This window comes from Colius striatus, chromosome 2 (genome assembly GCF_028858725.1).
Source record: "Colius striatus isolate bColStr4 chromosome 2, bColStr4.1.hap1, whole genome shotgun sequence".
NCBI lineage: Eukaryota > Metazoa > Chordata > Aves > Coliiformes > Coliidae > Colius > Colius striatus.
In genome coordinates this window covers 79,734,334-79,755,137 of record NC_084760.1, presented here as the reverse complement: position 1 = coordinate 79,755,137, position 20,804 = coordinate 79,734,334, and the positions used below count along the sequence as shown (strand labels likewise).

At 39.0% G+C, this 20,804-nt stretch overlaps 1 protein-coding gene across 1 annotated transcript in view; it reads left to right on the top strand.

The window, feature by feature from the left end:
- Window positions 1-20,595, top strand: part of KCNK5 (potassium two pore domain channel subfamily K member 5) — a 36,857-nt gene extending 16,262 nt beyond the window's left edge. Inside the window, exons 2-5 of the mRNA XM_061991272.1 lie at window positions 11,144-11,255; window positions 13,507-13,673; window positions 14,428-14,596; window positions 15,417-20,595. Of these exons, the coding sequence (XP_061847256.1) occupies window positions 11,144-11,255; window positions 13,507-13,673; window positions 14,428-14,596; window positions 15,417-16,237 (1,269 nt within the window). The 3' untranslated portion in view covers window positions 16,238-20,595. The remainder of the gene's footprint in view (window positions 1-11,143; window positions 11,256-13,506; window positions 13,674-14,427; window positions 14,597-15,416) is intronic.
- Window positions 20,596-20,804: the final 209 nt, after the last annotated feature.

Below are 20,804 nucleotides of genomic sequence, written 5' to 3'. Positions count from 1 at the left end.
TTGTGAAGTTTGTTTCACCCTGGTGGGAATGAAAAAGTGATGGTGCTAGTTACCTGTGCTGCTAAAACAAGTAATCTTGCAGTACATTACAGCAATACTCTTTTCTCCAAGAAGAATCAACCCTAAGGACTTGCCAAATCTAGAGTAGAATTCATCACAGTGATCAGCATTTATATCTAAGTGATTTACCAAAATGGTCAGCATATGTACACTTGATTTGAACTGGGGAAAGGAGGAGAGAAGTGTATTCAATGCATCAAATGCTGTCATTGTAGAAGTGTCCAAGATATATATATCCTCACTTCCACATCCTGTTTCATCTTGCTTGTGCTTTGTCTGATTTTGATCATCTTTCCAAGCAGGGAATAGCTGGCACAATTATTTGCCATCTCTATTTCCAAACAGTAATGTAGAATTAATTTGACTGTAGACTCACAAATTGTTTTCACTGGACTGTGTCCTGAGGCCTTCAGACTCGTAAATATTAGCTACAATTAAATTTTTATGAGTCTTTCACGTTCAAGCAAGTACAAAGACTGTTCTTTACATCTCTAAATTAATGATTTATGGCACGACCTTCAGATAATAAGCTAAAACCCAGAGTTCTAATTTTGCATGCAAAAACCTTTCCCTTCCTTCTTGTCTCTGACTGATTAGAGCTATTTCTGGTTTAAAAAACTGAGATTGTGTTTGAAAAATGTGATGTGTTCTGTGCAATATGGGTTGATTAACAGATTTCCTTTCTAAAGGGTCACTTAGTCTGGTTAAATTGTAATTGAAAAACAAGAAAACAAATGAGTACTTAAAAACACTTGTTATTTCATTCTTTTTATCTGTGACAAATGTGCATTCTCTACCCTTATTCTTTTTGCCAGCTAGGAAACTTATAGAGTAGGAGAACATAGTAGCAAGAAGAGATGCTTGTGGCTGTAGTATTGTCTTTAGCAAGAATGCCCTTTGCAGGTTAAACAAATTATTTCCTCTTTTCACTGGATTGTCAGTGTCAGCAGTTAGAGATTAAGAGAACTTGACACTTGGTCCTGTTTCAAGTGTATCTTTTTAATATTGTTCACACATACATATTGCACTTGCAAAAATGTAAAACAAAACCCAGGAAGAGAAAATGTTAGTGCCTTACATTTCCATTCTGTTTCTTTTGAGACTTGGTGCACTGAAGAACTCCCTGCATTGTTTAACATGCATAATTGGTGGTGTGTTAAAAGAATGATGCCAGGGGTGGGGGGGGAAAGTGCTGTTGTCAGTATGTGAGAAGAGATGGGTGAGAACTCCTTTCCATTAAGCAAAATAGTTAGAAAAAGGGGTCTTCTGTAGGATCAAGATGGATACTTTTAGGTCACTAGCCTAATAAAGTTAGGGACCTGTGACAGTACTACCTCTTCAGTTTTATTTATGATGAGATTTCATCCAAATGCAAGTGCTTTTGAAAAACTTTTGATGACAACTTTTTGGGAAGTCCTGGAGTCTGCATGTGGTAGTACACTAACCCATGACAAGGTTACTGTTGTTTAAATCCTCTCTGTACATACAAGTAGTCCTGGGATTGGATACTGTGAATTTAAAAAAGAACAGATAAGCTAAAATAACTTCAGATGCAAATATGAATTCATTGGCTTATCCTACAAACTGTCTCTTTCACAGATACATTATGAGTTCACTGTTGAGCAATTCCACTTTGCTGTGCGATATTTCTTTGTTCTTCCTCAGTTCTGAGCAGCTAAATAAACCTCAAATGAAGCTTCTTCAGAACCATACTAAATAAAACATTTTTGAAAAATATTTTTCAGCATTAAATGTATGTGTATAGGGTTAAGATGTGAGTGATTTCTAGTCTATCTTGAAGTTCAGTCATCTCCATCAGAGGACATACACAGGTTTTCTTTACAGTGATGCAGTTATTTTGTCAAGAATATTTACCCTCTGCTGAAGACCACTGCCTTCCTGGCTAATCAGTAAATTTAAAGGACTCTGCAGCTTTAATAGATTACTGTCTTCATAGCATGTATTTAATTACTTTAATTGGAATCTGGTTTCAAAGTCCAGTACAAGACAATGTATCCCACTCTGTGCTTTCTCCATGTAATAAAAATAGTAAGGCTATTTTTTGGGTTTCTTTTTTTCTTAACAAAACAAAAAAACCCACCAATTGTCACAAAACAGCCTAATTCAGAAACTGAGACCCAGACACTTGTAAAATGCCCTCTGGGTGTGCTGTATTCCAAATTAACAGACACAAATGGTGTCTGGTTTGCTGTCCTGTTACATTGCAAAGCTAAGCAAAGTGAAAACCAGGCATGTATTTACATGCATTCTTTAAATATCAGGCTTAGATGTAGGGACAGTGCTGTATGAAGTGGCATGTGCTGGAGGCTCTATTAAGTAAGAAAAAGTACGCTTAGATGGAGGTCCAAGTTGCTGACAAACCAAAGGTAAATGTAAGGAAGAGGAAGCAATAGAGCACCTTGGTTCTGAAATTTATTTAAGCATTGAGAAGCACTGTTGCATGAACAGAATGGAACACTGAGAAGTTGCCTCGGTAAAGGAGGAACCAATAAGATTAGTTAAAATTTCTCTGCAGATTAAGTCCAGTTTTGTTTTATAATATTTTGGATAAAATGTGATATCCACACTGTATTTAATCTATATAGATACCTTTCTCTTTTGTATGCAAAGATACTGGTGGATCATTTGAAGTCACTTCTCACAAACTTAAATAACTTTTATAATTGCCTTGTTAAAAAGAAAAAAAGAAACATTGGTATGTTGAAGCAGTTAAAAAGAAAAGTTGAAGAGGACTTAGAGAAGTTCTCATTTTTCTGAAGACTGAAAAACTGACAAGATAACATTCTATCTGCTGTATTGGTAGGAGTGTACCATCTCATTCTGGGTTAAATCTTGCTATTGCTGGAAAGAAAACCCTCTCTTGAAGTATGTAAACCCATATTTTGCCAGGATTTTTTTGTTTCCCCAAGTGGTAATTTTCAAAAGTTTGCCCTTTGATAGGAACCATATTTTAAGACTAAACTGTTTGATTGAAAAATGCAAAATATGTTATTTTTCTCACAATAACACTTAATCAACCACTTTATAAATGCAGGGTATGACAGGAAAGGGAAAAATTGTCCCCTGCTATTTGTAGTTGATCTATGTAGGAATGTAAACAGTGGGACTAACATTTGCTTTACAGGGTATGATTTTGTTTTTGTTCTAAGTTCAATTTGTAGATAAGGGGGAAGGAATCCTGTAAACTCACATTGATCTCTCTGGCTTTTTGAGTAACGTTCATGTATGATTTTGGTTAGGTTTATTATTTACATCTGTTGACACCAAGCATGAGGCTTTTGGGGTTTTCATTCTTTTAGAAGTACAAGTTAATATTATTCCCTCAATTATGATTTCCTTTTTTTGCTTCAGATTCAACTTTGGCCTTGTGGTAGGTGGCTACTGGCCATAACTCAATTGTACTATTAGAAACAAGCTGTTTCTGCCTCAGATTTCACGTCTGTTAAATGACTGTACAAGTTCTAGGATTAGCAAGAATCTTGGTGAACCTAGCAACTGTTAGTATTGGCTAGATGTGAGGAAATACCCTGCACAGCGCTTGAATTAACTGTGGATTCACTCCTCTACAATCAGTTGATCTGGAATCAAACTTGTGAAGTCAACTGATGTCCTCTTTAATGCATGTGGAATTTATTAAATCCCACCATCCTTCTGTAATGCAGGTGCTGCTGACTCATATCCTGCATCTCCTGCACCAACCACCTTCCAACTTGACTCTCTGTATAGGTCAGTAAAGGACAGTAAAACTTTCACAGGTTAGCAAGACACGAGGGTGTTGCCTGTTAGACCGATACAATGTGGTTCACTTGTCTTATTTTTCTTTCTACAAAAAAGGTCGCAAACCATTCCCCACAGAAGTGACGTAGGAAATCCAGCACTCGGCTAAAAGACTTCTTTTTACATCTGGCATAGTTCTTGTCCTGACAAACATGAAATTCATATTGTGAGCACTGATAATGCTGAGAGGGAAATGAAAGGTCAGCTGTCCTAAGTCCTGCTGGTTTGCATAGTCCTGCATAGACTGTCAAGTGGCTAAGGCAGCCTGAAAGGCTTGTTCCCTCAGCCTTGTGTGCCAGACCTGGTCATATGCCAGTGTGTTTCAGTCAGCTGGGAACTTGGAGTCCGAGTGAGCAGTCAGGATAAGCCTGTCATTACACTAGAGGTGGGAGTGGGAAAAAAAAAATAGGATGACAGGAGCAAAAAATGTATGCTTTTCTGGTGACTTTAAGCTGCTCTGGAGGGATTAATACCATCCCTCCTTGAGAACTCTTGCCTTGAGACAGTTATGTACTAAATGTGCCAAGTGTCTGGCAGAAATACACGTGTCCAAATAGGGTGCTGCTGTTTTGTATTCTAGACTCTTGAGGGGTTTTTTGTATTCTAATACTCAAAGGATTTGTTGTTGTGTTGTTTTTGTGGGAATATTTTAGTCTCTAAGAAGAGATGAGCTTTGATTTCTCTGTGCGCAGACATACACATAGCAGCCTTCCTAAAGATGATATTGGAATAGCTGCTTTTTCTGCTGCCTTGATGAAATAATTAACCTTATGAGTTCTCTCATCTTTTTGCAGCTCTACATCACGTCTCTGGCTACCAAAGCAAACATCATGGCATAGCAAGATTTTTCTTAGCAGTAGTGCTATGTCTTTGGAAGTGAAGGCAGGGAAGAGAGGTGAAATGCTTTACTCTCAAGAATATATGGGTTAATATGAAGGGTTTGGAGAATTCAAACAGAGAATTTTAATAAATTATTACATGTATTCGCTTCATGTATCTAGACATGAAAAGTAATCAGAGGAAAAAGATTTCTTACTGGTTCTTAAAACAGTTAGTTGCGTGGTTGCCTTCTCTTTCCCTTACCCAAACCCCAAGCTGCCAAGATACTCTAGTAGGGATCTCTGATGGGCAGTATTCTCCATTCAGTCAGAACACGAGGGATGCAGAGAGGAAGGCAGTTGGCTTTAAATACTTCTGACTGTCTTTTTTTTCAACTACTAAAACTAAAAACAATAGATTATGGCATTTATTGTTATATTAAATATATATTTGTTGCTTAACAACTAGAGACTTGAACTTACTCAACAAATGAGCTATGACAGCTGTGAGCCAGGATTAATTTATTCCTAGTTTGACTGTGAACCTACTACTTTTGATCTAGCTTAAAGAACATACAAATTCAGACTGAACCTGTTAAATGGCTTCTGATGCTTTTTGCATGCAAGCAGATGTCAAAGTGCAGTACACAAACAGGGCAGGAAGTTTCTGGCTGTAGACACTGTGTTGCCTGTCTGCGTGTTCTGTCAATCTAGCTGTGACCACCCACAGACCTTTTTTTTTTTTTTCCTTCTAAAGAGATACAGACTGAGAGGGTTTATTTTCTCTTCAGTTTACATGTAAACCTGAGACAACGTTATCTAGGTCAGCAGAACTTTGTAATGTATATCTGATCTAGGAATCTTAACGCGTGACTCAATTTGTAGTTATTGGAAGGATAAACAGTAACAATTCAACATGTTTTTATTGCATTTAAAAACCTTTTATTATAAAGAGCCAACTGCTACTGTAACTTTATAGCTGAAGCCAGAACACTATGGGGTACAATTTGCATGGCATGGGGTGTTTTTTTGGTTGTTGTTTTGTTTGTTTACAATTTTTTTAAGTAACTTAGGAATTACTTTAAACCTTTTATTACTTTTAAAAGCCATGAAAAGTATCCATACAGCTTCCTGTACCTGTTTGTTTTGCTCTACTGCTGGTATATTTGGTTAAAATTAAAATCTGCTTAAAGATGAACAGTAATATAGAGCTTCACCTGATATTATAAGTGTAAACCTTATTACCATGGACAGTTTTATTATGATTGACTAAATATTCTGTATTATACGTACTTATGTTCTAGGAAACTGCTCCATAGTTTTCTGGTTCCTTAAAATTGTGTGAAAGACTTGTATGGCAGTGTGAAAAGGGATTGCTGTTGAAGCTTTATTCCTTGTAGGAAGATCTCTAAAGTATTTGGTAGATTTGCAATTCTCACTGGTGTTCTCTACATTAAATCTTGACTTCCTTGATAAAAGAATTTCAGAAAGAAAAATTACTCTGTGTTCTGTCAGTCAGAAGTGAGGGACAAAGTCTAGGAGTCCTCCAAGAATGCATCAATTACTGCTTTAATGGACTCAGCTTTTGGATGCAACAGCCAGCTGTGATTGTCCTTTATGTAACCCGTAATACTCTTGAGAGTAGAATGAAAGCCTGCTGGTTCTCATTTCAGGCTTAATAGTTCAATTACATCTCCTTTCTTATGGAGAAACACTTATGGTTTGCAAAAGAGAATTATTCATACCACTGGGAGAAGCTTAAAACTACCTTTAGACTTTTCTGTCAAATCTCCAGGGAATGCCTTGAATAACATGGGAGGCTTCAGCCTCTTCAAAAGAGACTTGGCACTGGGCCTTATCTGCCTGTTCTTTTATGTAATAGGGTACCTATGAGGCAGGATCTGTTGCTCTGGTTTCTATAGCTAGTTTATTATCTTGGGTCTTTAGTCTGGCCTATGTGTCGATAAGTACCTCAGAAGTCCTTTTTCTTTTCTAGTGCTCATTGTTATCAGACCCAGCTAACCCTTTTTGAAGTGTCTAGGATTTCATGCCAAACATGAAATAATTCCTACTTGATATGCAAAACCTGTATCACAGCTTTCAGGCAGTCCTTAATTCTTAGAATAAAATATATGTACAAGTACTTGCTGGGGGCCACCCAGCTGAAATGTAGCTTTGGGATTCTGGTGGACATCAAGTTGAACGTGAGTCAACAGTCCGCCCTTGCTGCAAAGGTGACTAAAGCTAACCTGGAGTGTATTAGGTAACTCATTGCTTAGGAGGTCAAGGAAGGTGATTCTTCCCCTCTACTCTGTACTGGTGAGGCCACATCTGGAGTCCTGTGTCAAATTCTGTGGTCCCCAGTACAAGAAAGATGTTGGAAGTGCTGCATGAAGTCAAGCAAAAATTACAAGGGACTGGAGGGTGGTCTAGTCTTCCTGTGATAAAGGCTCAGAAAGCTGAGACTGTTCAATCTGGAGAACAAAAGGTTCCGGGGGAATCTCATCCACATATGCAAGTACCTGAAAGGAAGATGTAAAAGAATATTTTCTTCTTGTCCTAGAAAGAAAACAAAGCCTTGTGCACTTGGTCACTTACAGAATCAGAAGGTGATTGTTCTGTCCAAGTTTTCTTCCTTCTGAAGGCCAATAAAGAAGCCAAAGTAAAATGGTATATTCCACATACCTAGTTATGAGAGAGTTTACTTGGAGGCTGTCCCCAGTGTGCTTGTTCTTAGTTTTATACCCTCACGTTACTTCTACAGGGACTAAATGTCATTCTGTGTTGAACCATTTTAACTTGCAGTGGTATTGATCCCATTTCAAACTTAACCATCCCTTCTGTTAATACAATGACAAGGACAGCTAAGATGGATCTGCTGACTATTGCAAGCATTTGAGCCACTGTAGAGACTTACTCTAGCAAACTTTGGCAGGCCATCAGAAAAAAAAAGTTTAAAAAAAAAAAAGAATAAATGCATTAGTATGGAGCTTCCCAGTTGGGGAAAGCCTTGCTGCTATTCTGGACTTGCCGCTATTCTGGACTTGCCTTCAGCAGAAAATGGAGCAGTAGAATAAATGGAGATAGGAACATATCCATAATACCTCAGTGGATCGTGGATCAAAGCTTCTCATTGCTATCTTCAAATTTGTTTTGAGAACTTTTTTCAGCCCTACTGTTACTCATGTGAAGGGGATGCAAGTGACATGAGCCTAAAGCATCTGAGAGAAACTTCTCTTCTATACCCAAGGTAGAGAAGATTTAACAAATAGTTATTGTGATATCTGGTACATATTGAAAGTGAACCTGATGATCAGAGGGTTAATACAGTGTCGCCAAGCCCAGGAAACACAAGGCTGTATTGGAGCAGTGCTGTGGTTTCTCTGTGGGGAAGTACCTGCAAATGTAGCAAATTATCAGCTATATTATGTTCAAATAACATCCTGGTTTCTACTTGTGTTAATGTCATCAGAAGATGTATTGGTTTTATGTATGTTTTAAACCTTTCTCAGCAATTGAAGATCTGTTCACTTTCACCAATAGCTCAGTGGAATCTAGATCTTCTTTTCCTTTTTCCTTTGCCAAAGTACAGAAGTTAAAGTGTTGGAGAGTGAGGGAGAAAGGATTTGATTCCTGTGAGACAGAAATCTGACTGAAAATAAAGTCCTGACTTTATCAATACAAACTCTCATGAGATGTGAAGTCTAAGGCAACATGTAATTTCCTAATTAACTATTTTCAAATTGTATAGTGTCCACTCACATTGTTTTTCAAAGCCAAAATATTTAATTATTTCAGTATGGGCAAAAGTTACGCTGCTTGGAAAGCAGCTACGTTATTTCCCACTGCACCAAAGCTATCGTTTTGTGACCATCTTTGTTCCTGCAGCTGGGATGCATATACTGCATTCAGGCTTACTTCTTTTTGCCTTCAATATCTTAAGACTAAACTGTCTATTACATATAACTGTCTGCTAACAGTAGATAGCTGTGTGCAGAGACAGGAAGAGGGTGGCAGTTTTGGCTGGAGAGTTTCTCTATATAAAGTGCTTATATAACTAAGAAAGCTGTCCATCTCTCCCCCAGAATGTTAACTGCCTGGGTGTGAAGGGCAGCAGTGTGCTACTCAATCCAGCAGTGTGCTACTCAATCCAGCAGTGTGCTACTCAATCCAGCAGTGTGCTACTCAATCCCGCAGCTTCTTTCCCTTGGATCTGGGCCTCCTTCACACCTCCAGACCTCAAATGCTGGTGGCTCTTAGTGTAACTGTACGTACTGGGAAACTGATCTCATTAACTCAGACTGGAGGTGGAGTAATGCAATGAGGTAATGGCCCAGTGACAATGGAAACAGATACTTCAGTCTATCTCCTATGAGATCAATTGCTCTGTGAGGAAATAACAATAATAATAAAAATCCAAATGTACTTTAGTACAGAAAATGACTTGGAGGACTAGTGTTTGATGTAATGGTTAGTGCAGTGTTGCTGGGCAGTGGAAGAAGCCAAGGCGTCTTTTTAGGGATAATGGATCACGAATTGTGGCAGTCAAGTACTTTGCTTGTCCTCTGGGCCTTTTAGGAAGTTCATCTGCAAACCATAGCAGAAATGAATGAAGTTACTTTGATTGGTCTCTACTTAAATGAACTCTTGTGATCTATTGTAGCTGTGTCAAATATATTTTTTTGGAAAGGTGTGGCATCGTGTGTTTGCTTGTCTGCTCTCAACCTTCCCATTTCTGCAGTGCTTTATTATGACAGATGTCTGCCTTGTTGAGAACTCTATCCTTTTCTATCCAGAACCTGCAGGCTATGGAAAGACACTGTACACAGTTTTGCACACCCATTGAGTTTACCAGAAGAATCTAGTTCTGTTCCTTCATTCACTTTCAGCGCTGCTTCTTTTATCTTCTGTAATAGCTCATGTGTTGAAAGCACATTTTTAATTAAATTGTTTGCATCTTGTATATGCACAATAAATTCACTTTGAGGGCATTTTTATTACAGTGGGAGGGTGGTGATATGTAATAAGTCTCAAGACTAATTAAAACCTGTGTTAACTTGTGTGTGTTTTCAGTAGCGATTGAACTTTATGTTGAGTCTCTGCTGGGTCCAAGATTAGATCTTAAGTAGGAAGGAAGGAAGAGATGATGAGCGAAGGAAGAGGTTGTAGGTACATGTAAGTTTCTGTCAGTTTAGGGTAAACATCACTTGTTATGTTTATTAAAAAAAAAAAAAGATACATTGGCTCCAATCATAGGTATTTATCTCAAGCTAGTTTTTCTGTTCAACATTCACTGAGGGAGAAACATGGAAAGTGGAATAATGTTACAAGTCAACTTTTGAAGATATCTTCCCCTCTCTTGTATATGGATTTAGCCTCAGAGTTTTGTTCAGACAACTTTGGTTTACGCTGGAGGGAAAAAAGCAGAGAAATCTGAGAAGGCTTTAACTGCAGCATGATGTGACAGAGCAAGGATTTAAATAACTAGGGTTTTCTAGGAAAGAATATGATAAATTATTTTTCTCTTTGAGAGGTAGAAATACACCTCAGAATTGTCAAGATGTGTGACTGAACTAAAACTTTTGACTTTCTGCACTAAATAGCCTTTAGGGTCTTTTCTTACCAATGTGTTTTCTACAGTTTAGTTTTAGAAAGGCAGGGGTGTGGGCTGGGTCTTTGAAGGCCTCTCCTGCAAAAGGTAAAGATGATTAAAAATTCTTAAGCACCCAAAGAGATATTAAAAAAATGACTTGTTGAATCTGTGGAAGTGCCAGTAGCTGTGCTTGCTTCCCTAAAACACTATAAATGACTGCTTTGCATTCACCGTGATATACCAGATTCAAAGATTGGATAAGAAAGGGATCTGATTCAAGGACAGTGATTGGAATACTGTTGCATGAAATACTTTGGAAAAGTGTTAATTTTCCTGCCTTTAAAGAGTACAGTTTTACGTTGGCTCATAGATGGTTTGACTTTGCCAGGGACAGCAGGTGAATTTAACATTAATCACATTAGCTTTGCCAAGGATTCTATGATGTCCTTCTCATATCCAAGTCAAGCTGAGGCATGTTACAGTGTTTTTGAACTGGATAGTAGCTCTGAAGATGTCCCAAATATTAAACCAAATTCAAGAACTGCACTGGAGGTTAAATGCTAGCTCAATCTGGAGGAGCGTGTTTGGTCTCTGGAAGAGATTCATTTGGGTTAAACTGGTAAATCAAGTAAAAGCTTATCTAATTAAACACCCCTATTTAAATGTCAGAGCACCTGCACTGCTTCTGTGAAGCAAGTTTTAAATATTTCATAAAATTATTGTTAGCAAATATACTAGGCTAGGCTTCACAAAAAACACAAGTGATTATTTTCAAAGTGTGAACAAAGCAGCGGAAAACTGAGAGGTGATAGACAGATTTCTTTTTCAGACTGTCAGGACTTTTCAAGAGTGACTGTAAACTGTTTTCTTCTAGGTTGTGTCAAATGCTGCTGGACAAGGGGTTGCCATCACTGGGAACAATACTTTCAACAACTGGAACTGGCCTAATGCTGTGATCTTTGCTGCTACTGTGATCACTACAATCGGTAACTATTATTAAGTCAGCTTTTCTATCTGTAGTTTTCTGTATGCTCTAGCATGTTTGTACTCTTCCATTTATGTGTCAAGCTAGTCACTGAATAAAGTCCCCATGAGTGGAGTTGCCTAGAGTACATGTTTACCTGCAGGTCAGTGGAAGAAACCCTTTTTAGGCACTCTCTCTGTGGGTATACAGAAGAGAAACACATGCCTTTTCTCTCAGTAACAGATTCCAGGTGCTGTTGGGGATGACTTGTGTCATTTAGATTCCATTAATTTGTGATTTCTAAATCATAAAGTCCCCAAACAAAAGCATTACAAAGCATGCCATTAAACTAATACTTAAAGCATGTGCGTATGAGGTTTTTGTATAGCTGTCCTGTTACTCACATGCACCCTCTTACGCGACTGAGTTATCAATGTTCTTGTTTTGCAAAACAATCTAGACTTTTTATCAGTCTCTTAAGGAAGGCAAAGTAGAACAAATGTTGCCTTCTGAATCTTGCTACTGATTTGTGCTTTTAAAATCCTCTGCATTGAAAGACATCTTCCTCCTTTGATATACAGATTTTCAGAGCTCAACATCATCTGTCCTCTGCTTTTACAGAAAAATCTTTGCTACATGATTTTGCTACACCCTTGCTGCACCTACAATACAAAAAAAAGCAGGAATGCAAAATAGGCAGAGAAGGCTGGAGGTATACAGAATTGGCAGTTTTACTGTCAAACCAAATGCAGTACTCTGGTATTCTTCTGTAGTGGTTTAACTCTGGCTGGACACCAGGTGCCTACCAAAGCTGTTCTGTTGCTCCCCTCCTCAGCTGGGCAGGGTAGAGAAAATAAAAGACTCAGGTACAGGGTGGAGTCTCTCCTATGGGAGACAGTCCTTCACAGACTTCTCCAATGTGGATCTTTCCCATGAGCTACAGTTCACAAACTGCTCCAGCATGGGTCTTGTCCATGGGACAAGCAGCCTTTTAGGAACCAAATGCTCCAGCATGGGTCCTTCCCACAGACTGCAGTCCTTTAGGAATAGACTGCTCCAGCGTGGGTCCACCATGGGGTCAGAAGTCCTGACAGAAAACCTATTCCAGCATGGGCTCCTTTCTGTCCGTGAGTCCACAGGTCCTGTCAGGAGCCTGCTCCAGCACAAACTTCCCATGGGGTCCCAGAGTCCTTTGGGCACATCTACCCACTCCGGTGTGGGGTGCTCCCTGGGCTGCAGGTGAATCTCTGCTTCCCCATGGCCTCCATGACTGCAGGGACAGGGCTTCACCATGGACTGCACCACAGGCTGCAGGGAAATCTCTGCTCCCTGGAACACCTTCTCCCCCTCCTTCTCCACTGACCTTGGTGTCTGCAGAGATGATGTCCTCACACTCTCACTCCTGTCTTCTGCTGCAGTTTTAACGCCTGCACGGTAACTTTTTCCCCCTTCTCAAATACGTTAATCACAGAGGCATTACCATCTTTGCCAGTTGTCTTGACCTTGACACGTTGTGGTTCCATCTTAGAGACAGCTAGCATGAGTCCTGTCAGATGCAGAGGAGGCTTCTAGCAGCTTTTCAGAGAAGCCACCCTTGTAGTTACCCCTGATACCAGAACCTGACCGCCCACCACGTCTGAAACTCTTAATACTCAGCTTCTAATAAAATTTATGACAAAAAGTTGAAGTCAGGAGCACACCTAAAGAAGGAAGTTCTAGCAGAAGTTCAGAAAGTAGACTGCCGATTTTAGGGCCTGAGTTTGTAGTGCCCTGTTGGGTTCTGTGACCAGCAAAGCAGTAAATTCTGTTGAAATACCTTGCTGTGTCACAGCTCGCCTTGCACTTAACTCAGAAACCCTTACCACAGAAAAGTACCAGATCACAAAATAAATGTGCATAGCAGATCTTTCACATCGAAGCTGGCTTCAGGATGAGTTTTGAGCTTTTGGTAAATCATATTAGAAGTTTTGAGATGAGCTTTGTTTCTCTGGAAAAGATGAGATAGATATGAAAGATGCATAAAATCTAGGAAACACTTAAAATGCGGTAATCGTCTCAACTTGCATTAGTGGAATACACTTTTGCTCGAGTCAAATTGGAAGGCATCCAGATTCAGAAGATCAGCAGCTGAAATAATCTAAAGCTTTTATAGATGGTGAAGTAAAAGGACTATCTCTGATACAGTAGAAGCCCACTGAGTGTTAATGCATAGGTAGAATTGCCTTGACTTCTTTGGAACAGGAACAGACCATGCACATACTTCTGTCTTCTAGGTTACGGAAATGTTTCTCCCAAGACACCCTCTGGGCGTCTCTTCTGCATATTTTATGGTCTCTTTGGAGTTCCTCTCTGCTTGACGTGGATCAGTGCTCTGGGGAAGTTCTTTGGAGGACGTGCCAAGAGGCTGGGCCAGTTTCTGACAAAAAGAGGAGTAAGCCTGGTAAGGCTCTCATTTGTTTGCTCTCATACTGTGTATTTTTGATGCATGAATTAAGCTTACACTTCTTAATCTACCTGCTAATCTTGGTATTAAGTGAACATTAACATTAAGTGCACAAACATGAGTGTGCACCAAATGGTGTTGCATAGAAATAACTGAAACACAGATTGGGTCTGATATGTTAGTTCTGAGTAGTTTTAGCAAAAATGAGATCTCGTAGAAACTAAATATAGATCATGGAAATTTTATGGAGACATTTATCTCCTTCCATTAGAAACACGTAGGGCTAATGTAGATGAGGCTCGATTTCACAGATGTTCCGTGCAAGCTCCTCTGGCATGGAAATAAGGTGTCTTGCTTTGTTCCCACCTGCTTCTATGCTAACATAAGTACTTCCTGCTTTGCAGTGAACCAACTGGAAAAGAATGTTTTGTTCTGAGTTACTGGCTTGTGAGATTTTTTGTTTGTGGCTTTTTGGTGGTGTGTTTTGTTTTGTTCTCCCCCCTGCCAGTGAGTGAGTTATGTATTAGTTCTAACTCTACAACAGAATACGAAATAGTTGCAAGGAAAGTGAGTTCTGCATAAAGGAAACTAAAATGACCGTGTGTTTACTTCAGTCAATTACTTGTAATTGTGGCTGATAAACTATTTGCACAACTCTGATGTGTCTGGTTCCATCAGGTGATGCTTGATGCTATGGATAAGAAAAAAACTGGGAGATCTTTCCTTGACTTGTTTTTTTCTTTCTTTACAGAGGAAAGCACAAATTACATGCACAGCTATTTTCATTGTTTGGGGCGTCTTGGTGCATCTGGTTATTCCTCCCTTTGTCTTTATGGTGACTGAAGGATGGGATTACATTGAAGGCCTCTATTTCTCATTCATCACTATCACCACCATAGGCTTTGGAGATTTTGTTGCTGGTCAGTAGTTGCATTTTATGTATTATTTCACTACATGCTTAGTGTTGCAATTCTATTTCTGAACTCTTAACTTTAAAGAGTGAAGCTTTTCCAAAGAGAAGAAGATTCAATTAAAGCTGAGCACTGATCCGATGGAATAGGTCTGACTCTTCAATCTTGGGTTAGATACCTAAGGCCTTAATTCAGCTATGTCTGGAACCAAGTTGTGGAATTCATAACTTTCAGGTGCTCCAGGTTTCTGTTTCAGACAGGGAGCTATCCTATCTACCACAATAGTTAAGCACCTTTGAATGGGATCCAGCATACTAAGCAGGGCATGTTAAATACTGGGCAGTGCTCTCTGTGCAGCTGTCTAGAACCAGTCAACAGGAAATGCTGAGCATACTGGTGTCTCCCTCCTAAATCTTGTTGTTCTATAAAATCCGCTGCCTTGTTCAGGGCTTTGGAGATGGCCCTTGTACGGGGAGTTCGGAATCCCTTTCACAAGGAAAGTACCTATACCTCAGTGACAAGGAGAAGGCTCATAATTTTCAAAAGGAAAAAAGAATTGGATAAAGGAGAGGGTAAACATGCTGCAGTTTTATGTTGTAGTCCGGTGGTCAGAGTACATGCAGCCAAGAAGACCTGGGATCCACTTTTTCTTTCAGAAGAGTTTTGGATCCCCACTTGCCACCTCTCAGATCAATGTTCAAACTGCTAGACTCTGTTAGTGTGGAAAGGAGTAGTTCTCAGGGTCATGATCTCAGTGACCAAACCAGCTGTGACTCAAATCAGCTTTGAACCTTCTTTTAGTAATGTTCTTGTTTTTAATTCTTTGTAGGTGTAAATCCAGATGCAAACTATCATGCGCTTTACAGATACTTTGTGGAGTTATGGATCTATCTGGGACTAGCTTGGCTTTCACTCTTTGTTAATTGGAAGGTCAGTATGTTTGTGGAAGTCCACAAAGCAATCAAGAAACGGAGGAAAAAAAGAAAAGAGTCGTTTGACAACCATCCTCGGTCTAAGAAACCCCTTCAAATGGGCACCTCAAAGGATGTAAACATTTTCAGCTTCCTTTCAAAGAAGGAAGAGACCTACAATGATCTTATTAAGCAAATTGGGAAGAAGGCCCTGAAGACGAACAATGACAAAATGATTAAAGTAGAAAATGGCAAACAAAATATTCAGAATGCCAGTATAGATGTCCAGGTAACTTACACAAAGGCAGAGTCTTTTGAGTACCGTGAGACTTCCCTGGACATTCAAAATGGTCACGCACTGAGACCCCTGCATGACAAACGTATTGGAGACAGCCCTCTAGAAGGAACCATGTTTGTAAACCAACTGGACAGGATTAGTGAAGAAGAAGGTGAAGTGTGGGATTCCAGAGACTATCGACCCTTAATATTTGAGAATGCTAATATAACATTTGTAAATGAGGATGATGATGAACCAGAAGATATCTCAGATGATGAGGAAACATCAAAATCCTCCATGGATGATAATCTTGCAGAAGAATCTGAAACTGCAAAAAAGCTAGTAAAATTCCCATCCTCTGATGAATCTACATTTACCAATAACGAGCTAGAACTTTCTGTGCCTTATGAACAATTGATGAATGAATATAATACAGTAAGCAATGTGAAGGCTGCAACGTGAAGCATATTTGACAATGGTTTTCTGAAAGTGGCCAGTGCATAATGAAAAATTAACAGAGCAAGGAGAAAAGCATCTTGTTGAGCTTCTCCCGCCTCTTTGAAAACAAAAGCAAGTCCCAAACTAAAACTCCAATGTCCTTTTCCCATCCTAAATTGTTTTCTGAGCCCTTCAGTTTTGCTTATCTGAAAAACTTGTAAAATAACAGTTGAATTTGGAGCCCTGCTCCTTCTTGGGATTTTATGGTTCTCGAACAAAGTAGAAAGGACAAAACTAGTTAATACACTGGACCTGCTCTGCGTTTATACATTTTATTGAGGAATTAGTTTGGGAGTGTAGCTATACTGTTGCAAAGAGTCTGTTTTGGGCATCAGATATGTTCGGTTACTCCATTAGCCTTTCACCTCTGAAAACGCAGATTTGGATCCTGCTTTGATCATAAAAGAAAGCAAGAGGTTTCCTTTTCTTTAAGTTGCCTGTTGTTGTTACCACAAAAAAATGGTGCAACCAGTGTTTGTACTTAATGAGAAACTTTAGATGGAATAACAGAACATACAGATCTGAGCTGAGGTGCACTGGCAGACTGAGGAGGAAGCTGCTGAAACATCTGTCTAGAATATGTCAGTGCTTGTCAAATTATTGTGAATTGTAATTTCATAAATAAAATCTTAACATTAAAATTTCAAAGGAATGGATTGAGAAGGAGCCCTCTAACAAGGAAGAGTCATCTGGGATGAAGCTCACCAACGGGGTACATGAGCCCCAGGACTGTTCAAAGAGTAAAGTGACTGGAAAACCAATTGATCAAAGTGTGTATGAGCACAAGCAGGATACAATGAACTTTTTTTTTAATGTTGAAAGTGTCCTTCCACTGTCCATTTCCTCGAGGAAATACTTGAATGAACCTTATACAGTATCTATGTACAGGTGAAGAAGAACAGGCACTGTTCTTCCAAGGAATAAATCACCTTGGGAGGCACAGATATTCTCCAAATGCCCTAATGCCTGTTAGAAGGGACCTGTAGCACTGCTGCTGATCTGTGCAGTGTGTTAAGTCAGTATTGTTCTTTGATGTTCCTCCCTGCCTTGGTACTTCAGACTAGTCTTGAATGAGAGGTGATTTTTTTGAAACAGTTGATTACACTTTGCTTGTTTGTTTTGTTTTGAAGTTTGACCTATGTACACATACAATGGTTATTTTATCCCACTTTCAAGAAGGCTGGGCAATGTCAAATCTTGGGCAAACTGAGGTGTGATCAAGTGACTTAAGGCCATAAGGCACTGTTTAAAAGGAACTTTGGATCTAAGCTCCTGAAAGTATTATCTTTTGGCTCGGGGATGGGCTTCTCATTGAGAAGGAAGTATATTCCTTTGTAACATTTCTGCCCAAATTGGTTTTGCTACCAAGAAAATTATACCATATTTTTTAGCTTCTTTTTCCATAGCTATGCATTAACCCTGACAACTCTTTCAAATGAGGCTCTTAATTACATGTTGGCAAAAGGTACTGACTTCAGTTGTATCCAATATACTTGGAACAGAAAAAAGTTAAGACCTTTGAACCTTAACATGTCAAGTTCTGTTGTTGCATTTAGTTTTACAGTATTTAAGTCATTACAGTACATTCAAAAGTTTCCCAAGTTCAACGAACAATTAAAGCTTGTCTCATTCTCATTTTTGGTGTAATGCTGGCAGACTGACTAGCTCTGTACGAAGGTCTTATGGAATCTTACAATGCTAATCTTGAATTACTAGCTATTTCTAAAAACTGCAAATGCTGGCTGCGTCTTTTCGTTGCTGGCCTTTTCAACACAAAAAGGAGGACAGATGGGGACCTGGCGCTTTAGTTGGATAGCCTGTTGATGGGAAGTTTTGAAGTTGTCTACTGTGAAACAAGAGACTGTCTTTGCTAGTCTTTTTGGGGTTTTTTTCCAGAATCTTTTATGCATATTACATTTTTTTTCAAATAAAAAGCAGACACAAGGCTAGGGCCAGCTCTGTTATACTGGCAAAAATATGGAGTGGACATAATTTGGTAGTTAATCTGTGTTTTATGATAATATTGCTGAAGAGAGATTCTAATTTGAACTCAAATTTTATTACTTGTTATTTGAAGCAGGGGTGGCTGGATGAATTTGCCTTGTATCTGACAGGAAAGAGGGAGAGACCCTATTGAGAAGATTCTGATTTACCTCTAATAGACACCCCCACCATCGGAAGTTTGAAAATGACTCCAAGTCCTTCAAATATTTCATTATTTGAAGGGTTGTGGTTAACAGCTGTTCCATGTAACTTGTAAAAAATGATAGGTAAAACTACATGCATGATACACATGATACTTGTGTAGCACTCCATATAGTTTTTGTTGTCCTCCAGCTCGTCTTCCATTATTGATGCAAAGATTCAAAGTTTTGGTCTCAGTTAGAAAGCTACAGTACAGTGGGAAGAGAAGAAGCTTGCTAAAAGTGCATGAAATAGAAAAGCATAGTCCAATCTTCTTTTAAAAAAAGGAAAATCTCTTTAATACAGAAATAATACAACCCAGACACTTGGCCAGGCTGCTTTGATTGGGAGGGAATGCTGCACGCTGGAACCCAAACTCTATTCTCAGCAGCAAAGTGCACTTGTACGCCAGAGCCGAGAATGGACAGAGTCTGTTTCATATTATCAAGTTAGATGTGGCTCTGGCCTTTCCCAGTGTAGTCAGTGTAGACTATAAGTCTGCATAATAAGTATCATGGGATTTAAAGTAATAGTTTAAATTTATTAAAACAAAGTACAATATTCCCACTTTTTTTGGGAAACACGATCACACCTCACAAAACTGTTCTCAAGACGTCCCACCGTGTGCCTTAATGTAATCCTAACACTGGGAAAAAATTCCTCTTTACACAGGGACCAGTGCAGTTGGTCTCTTTCAGCCCTATTTGTTTTCAATGTTTTGGAGGGGTTTAGTTGGCGCATGGCTTTCATACTGGCTCTCTCCAAAACAGTTGAACCATTTCCCAGGGTTTTTAAAATTATGGTGCCATCTCAGAACTGCCGAAGTGCTAAGCAGGACAGATTTTTGCCTGCCTGTCTTCCACGTCTTGAGAAAAGCAGCTGGCTGGGGGATCTAAATTAATCTCTTTCTGCCTTTGGACTTACATACAGTTGAGTTAGAGAGGTATCCAGGCTGGATTTTGTGCTATTCAGCCCCAAAAGTGCCTCTGAGTGAATTCCCTAGTACTACTTGGCAAGGTCGTGTAGTTATTTCAATTATCTGGTCAGTCTGGAAACCTTTTCTTGGGATGCCACGTAAGATTTCATTTGGCTAACCAATAATATTAACAGCTCACTTAATGCTATGGAATTGGCTTTATAGATGAGATAAATATCTTCTTGGAAAGAGAGGAAAGGGGATTTTTTTTTTTTTTTTTTTTTAGTTTCTTCTTTTTAAAAAGCCAAACAACAACCAACCAAGCTTTAAAGCACATATAAGGAAGGAATGGAAGTAGAAACTCTTCTTTCTAGCTGTTGCCCACAAGTAAATTGTATTTCCAGTTACATCATGTGGGTCCACTTTCACAATATAAACTTGCCATATAAATGTAACAGTTTTGACAAGATGAGCCAGTACTTAAAAATTATGAAATCCTGAAATGTGACTACGAAGGTCTGTTCCTACTAAAGCCCTTTGAAGTACCACATGACCCTATCCTTCATGACGTCATTCTGACACTTCTTGACTTTGTCTCATGCTATTGGGGACTATTTTTACCAGAAGGGCATCATTTTCAGATGGGTCTCTCACAGCAGGCAGTCTAACGCAGCTGATACACTGGTACAAAGTCACTGAGGAAATAAAAAAACCCAAACGTGTCTGTAATTTTTTTGAACTAACTATTTGTGAATCCGTTGCTGGCAATGGATGTCACAAAACACGCAGAAATAAAACTATAGACTGATAACAGATCCATGGTGGCACAGTTGTAGATGTTGAGGGGTTTTTTTCCCTTTTTTTTTTTTGCCAGTTGATCTGGGAGAGTATGTGTAGAGACAGACAAGCGTCGCTGACAAGGGGAGCAAAAAGCAATATACAAGTCTGCTGGCCTAAACAGAAAAAAAGCAAGTTGTAGACTTGTAATTTTTGTGCCTCATGGGATTCATTCCGTTTGTGATGGATTTACCTTTTAAAAAATTAGCTTGTCTTTCATAGGCCTTTTGAAGTTTGTACAGTTCTGACTATCACTCCGTAACATGCCTGTCTGTCTGTTCTTTGTTGCTGATTGTCACTGGAATCACACTGTATGTAAATATTTGCTAAGTCTTTGTAAAATGTAATTTATTTTAATATTTTGCAATAAAAATTTTACAATTTATCTTCTCTGTTGTGAGAAGGATGGCAGTCAAGAATGAGATATCTTTTTTACAACTCCTTACACTTGTGACGCATGTCACAGATGAGACTGGTTCTGGTCCAAAGAGCTTGAAGGTAAGGAGCTGATGAAGCAAGTTGTTTTATGCAAGCAGATGCCTGTACTTGTATGGGGTATTGATGACTTCAGTTCAATGGCATCTGGTCTTCAGT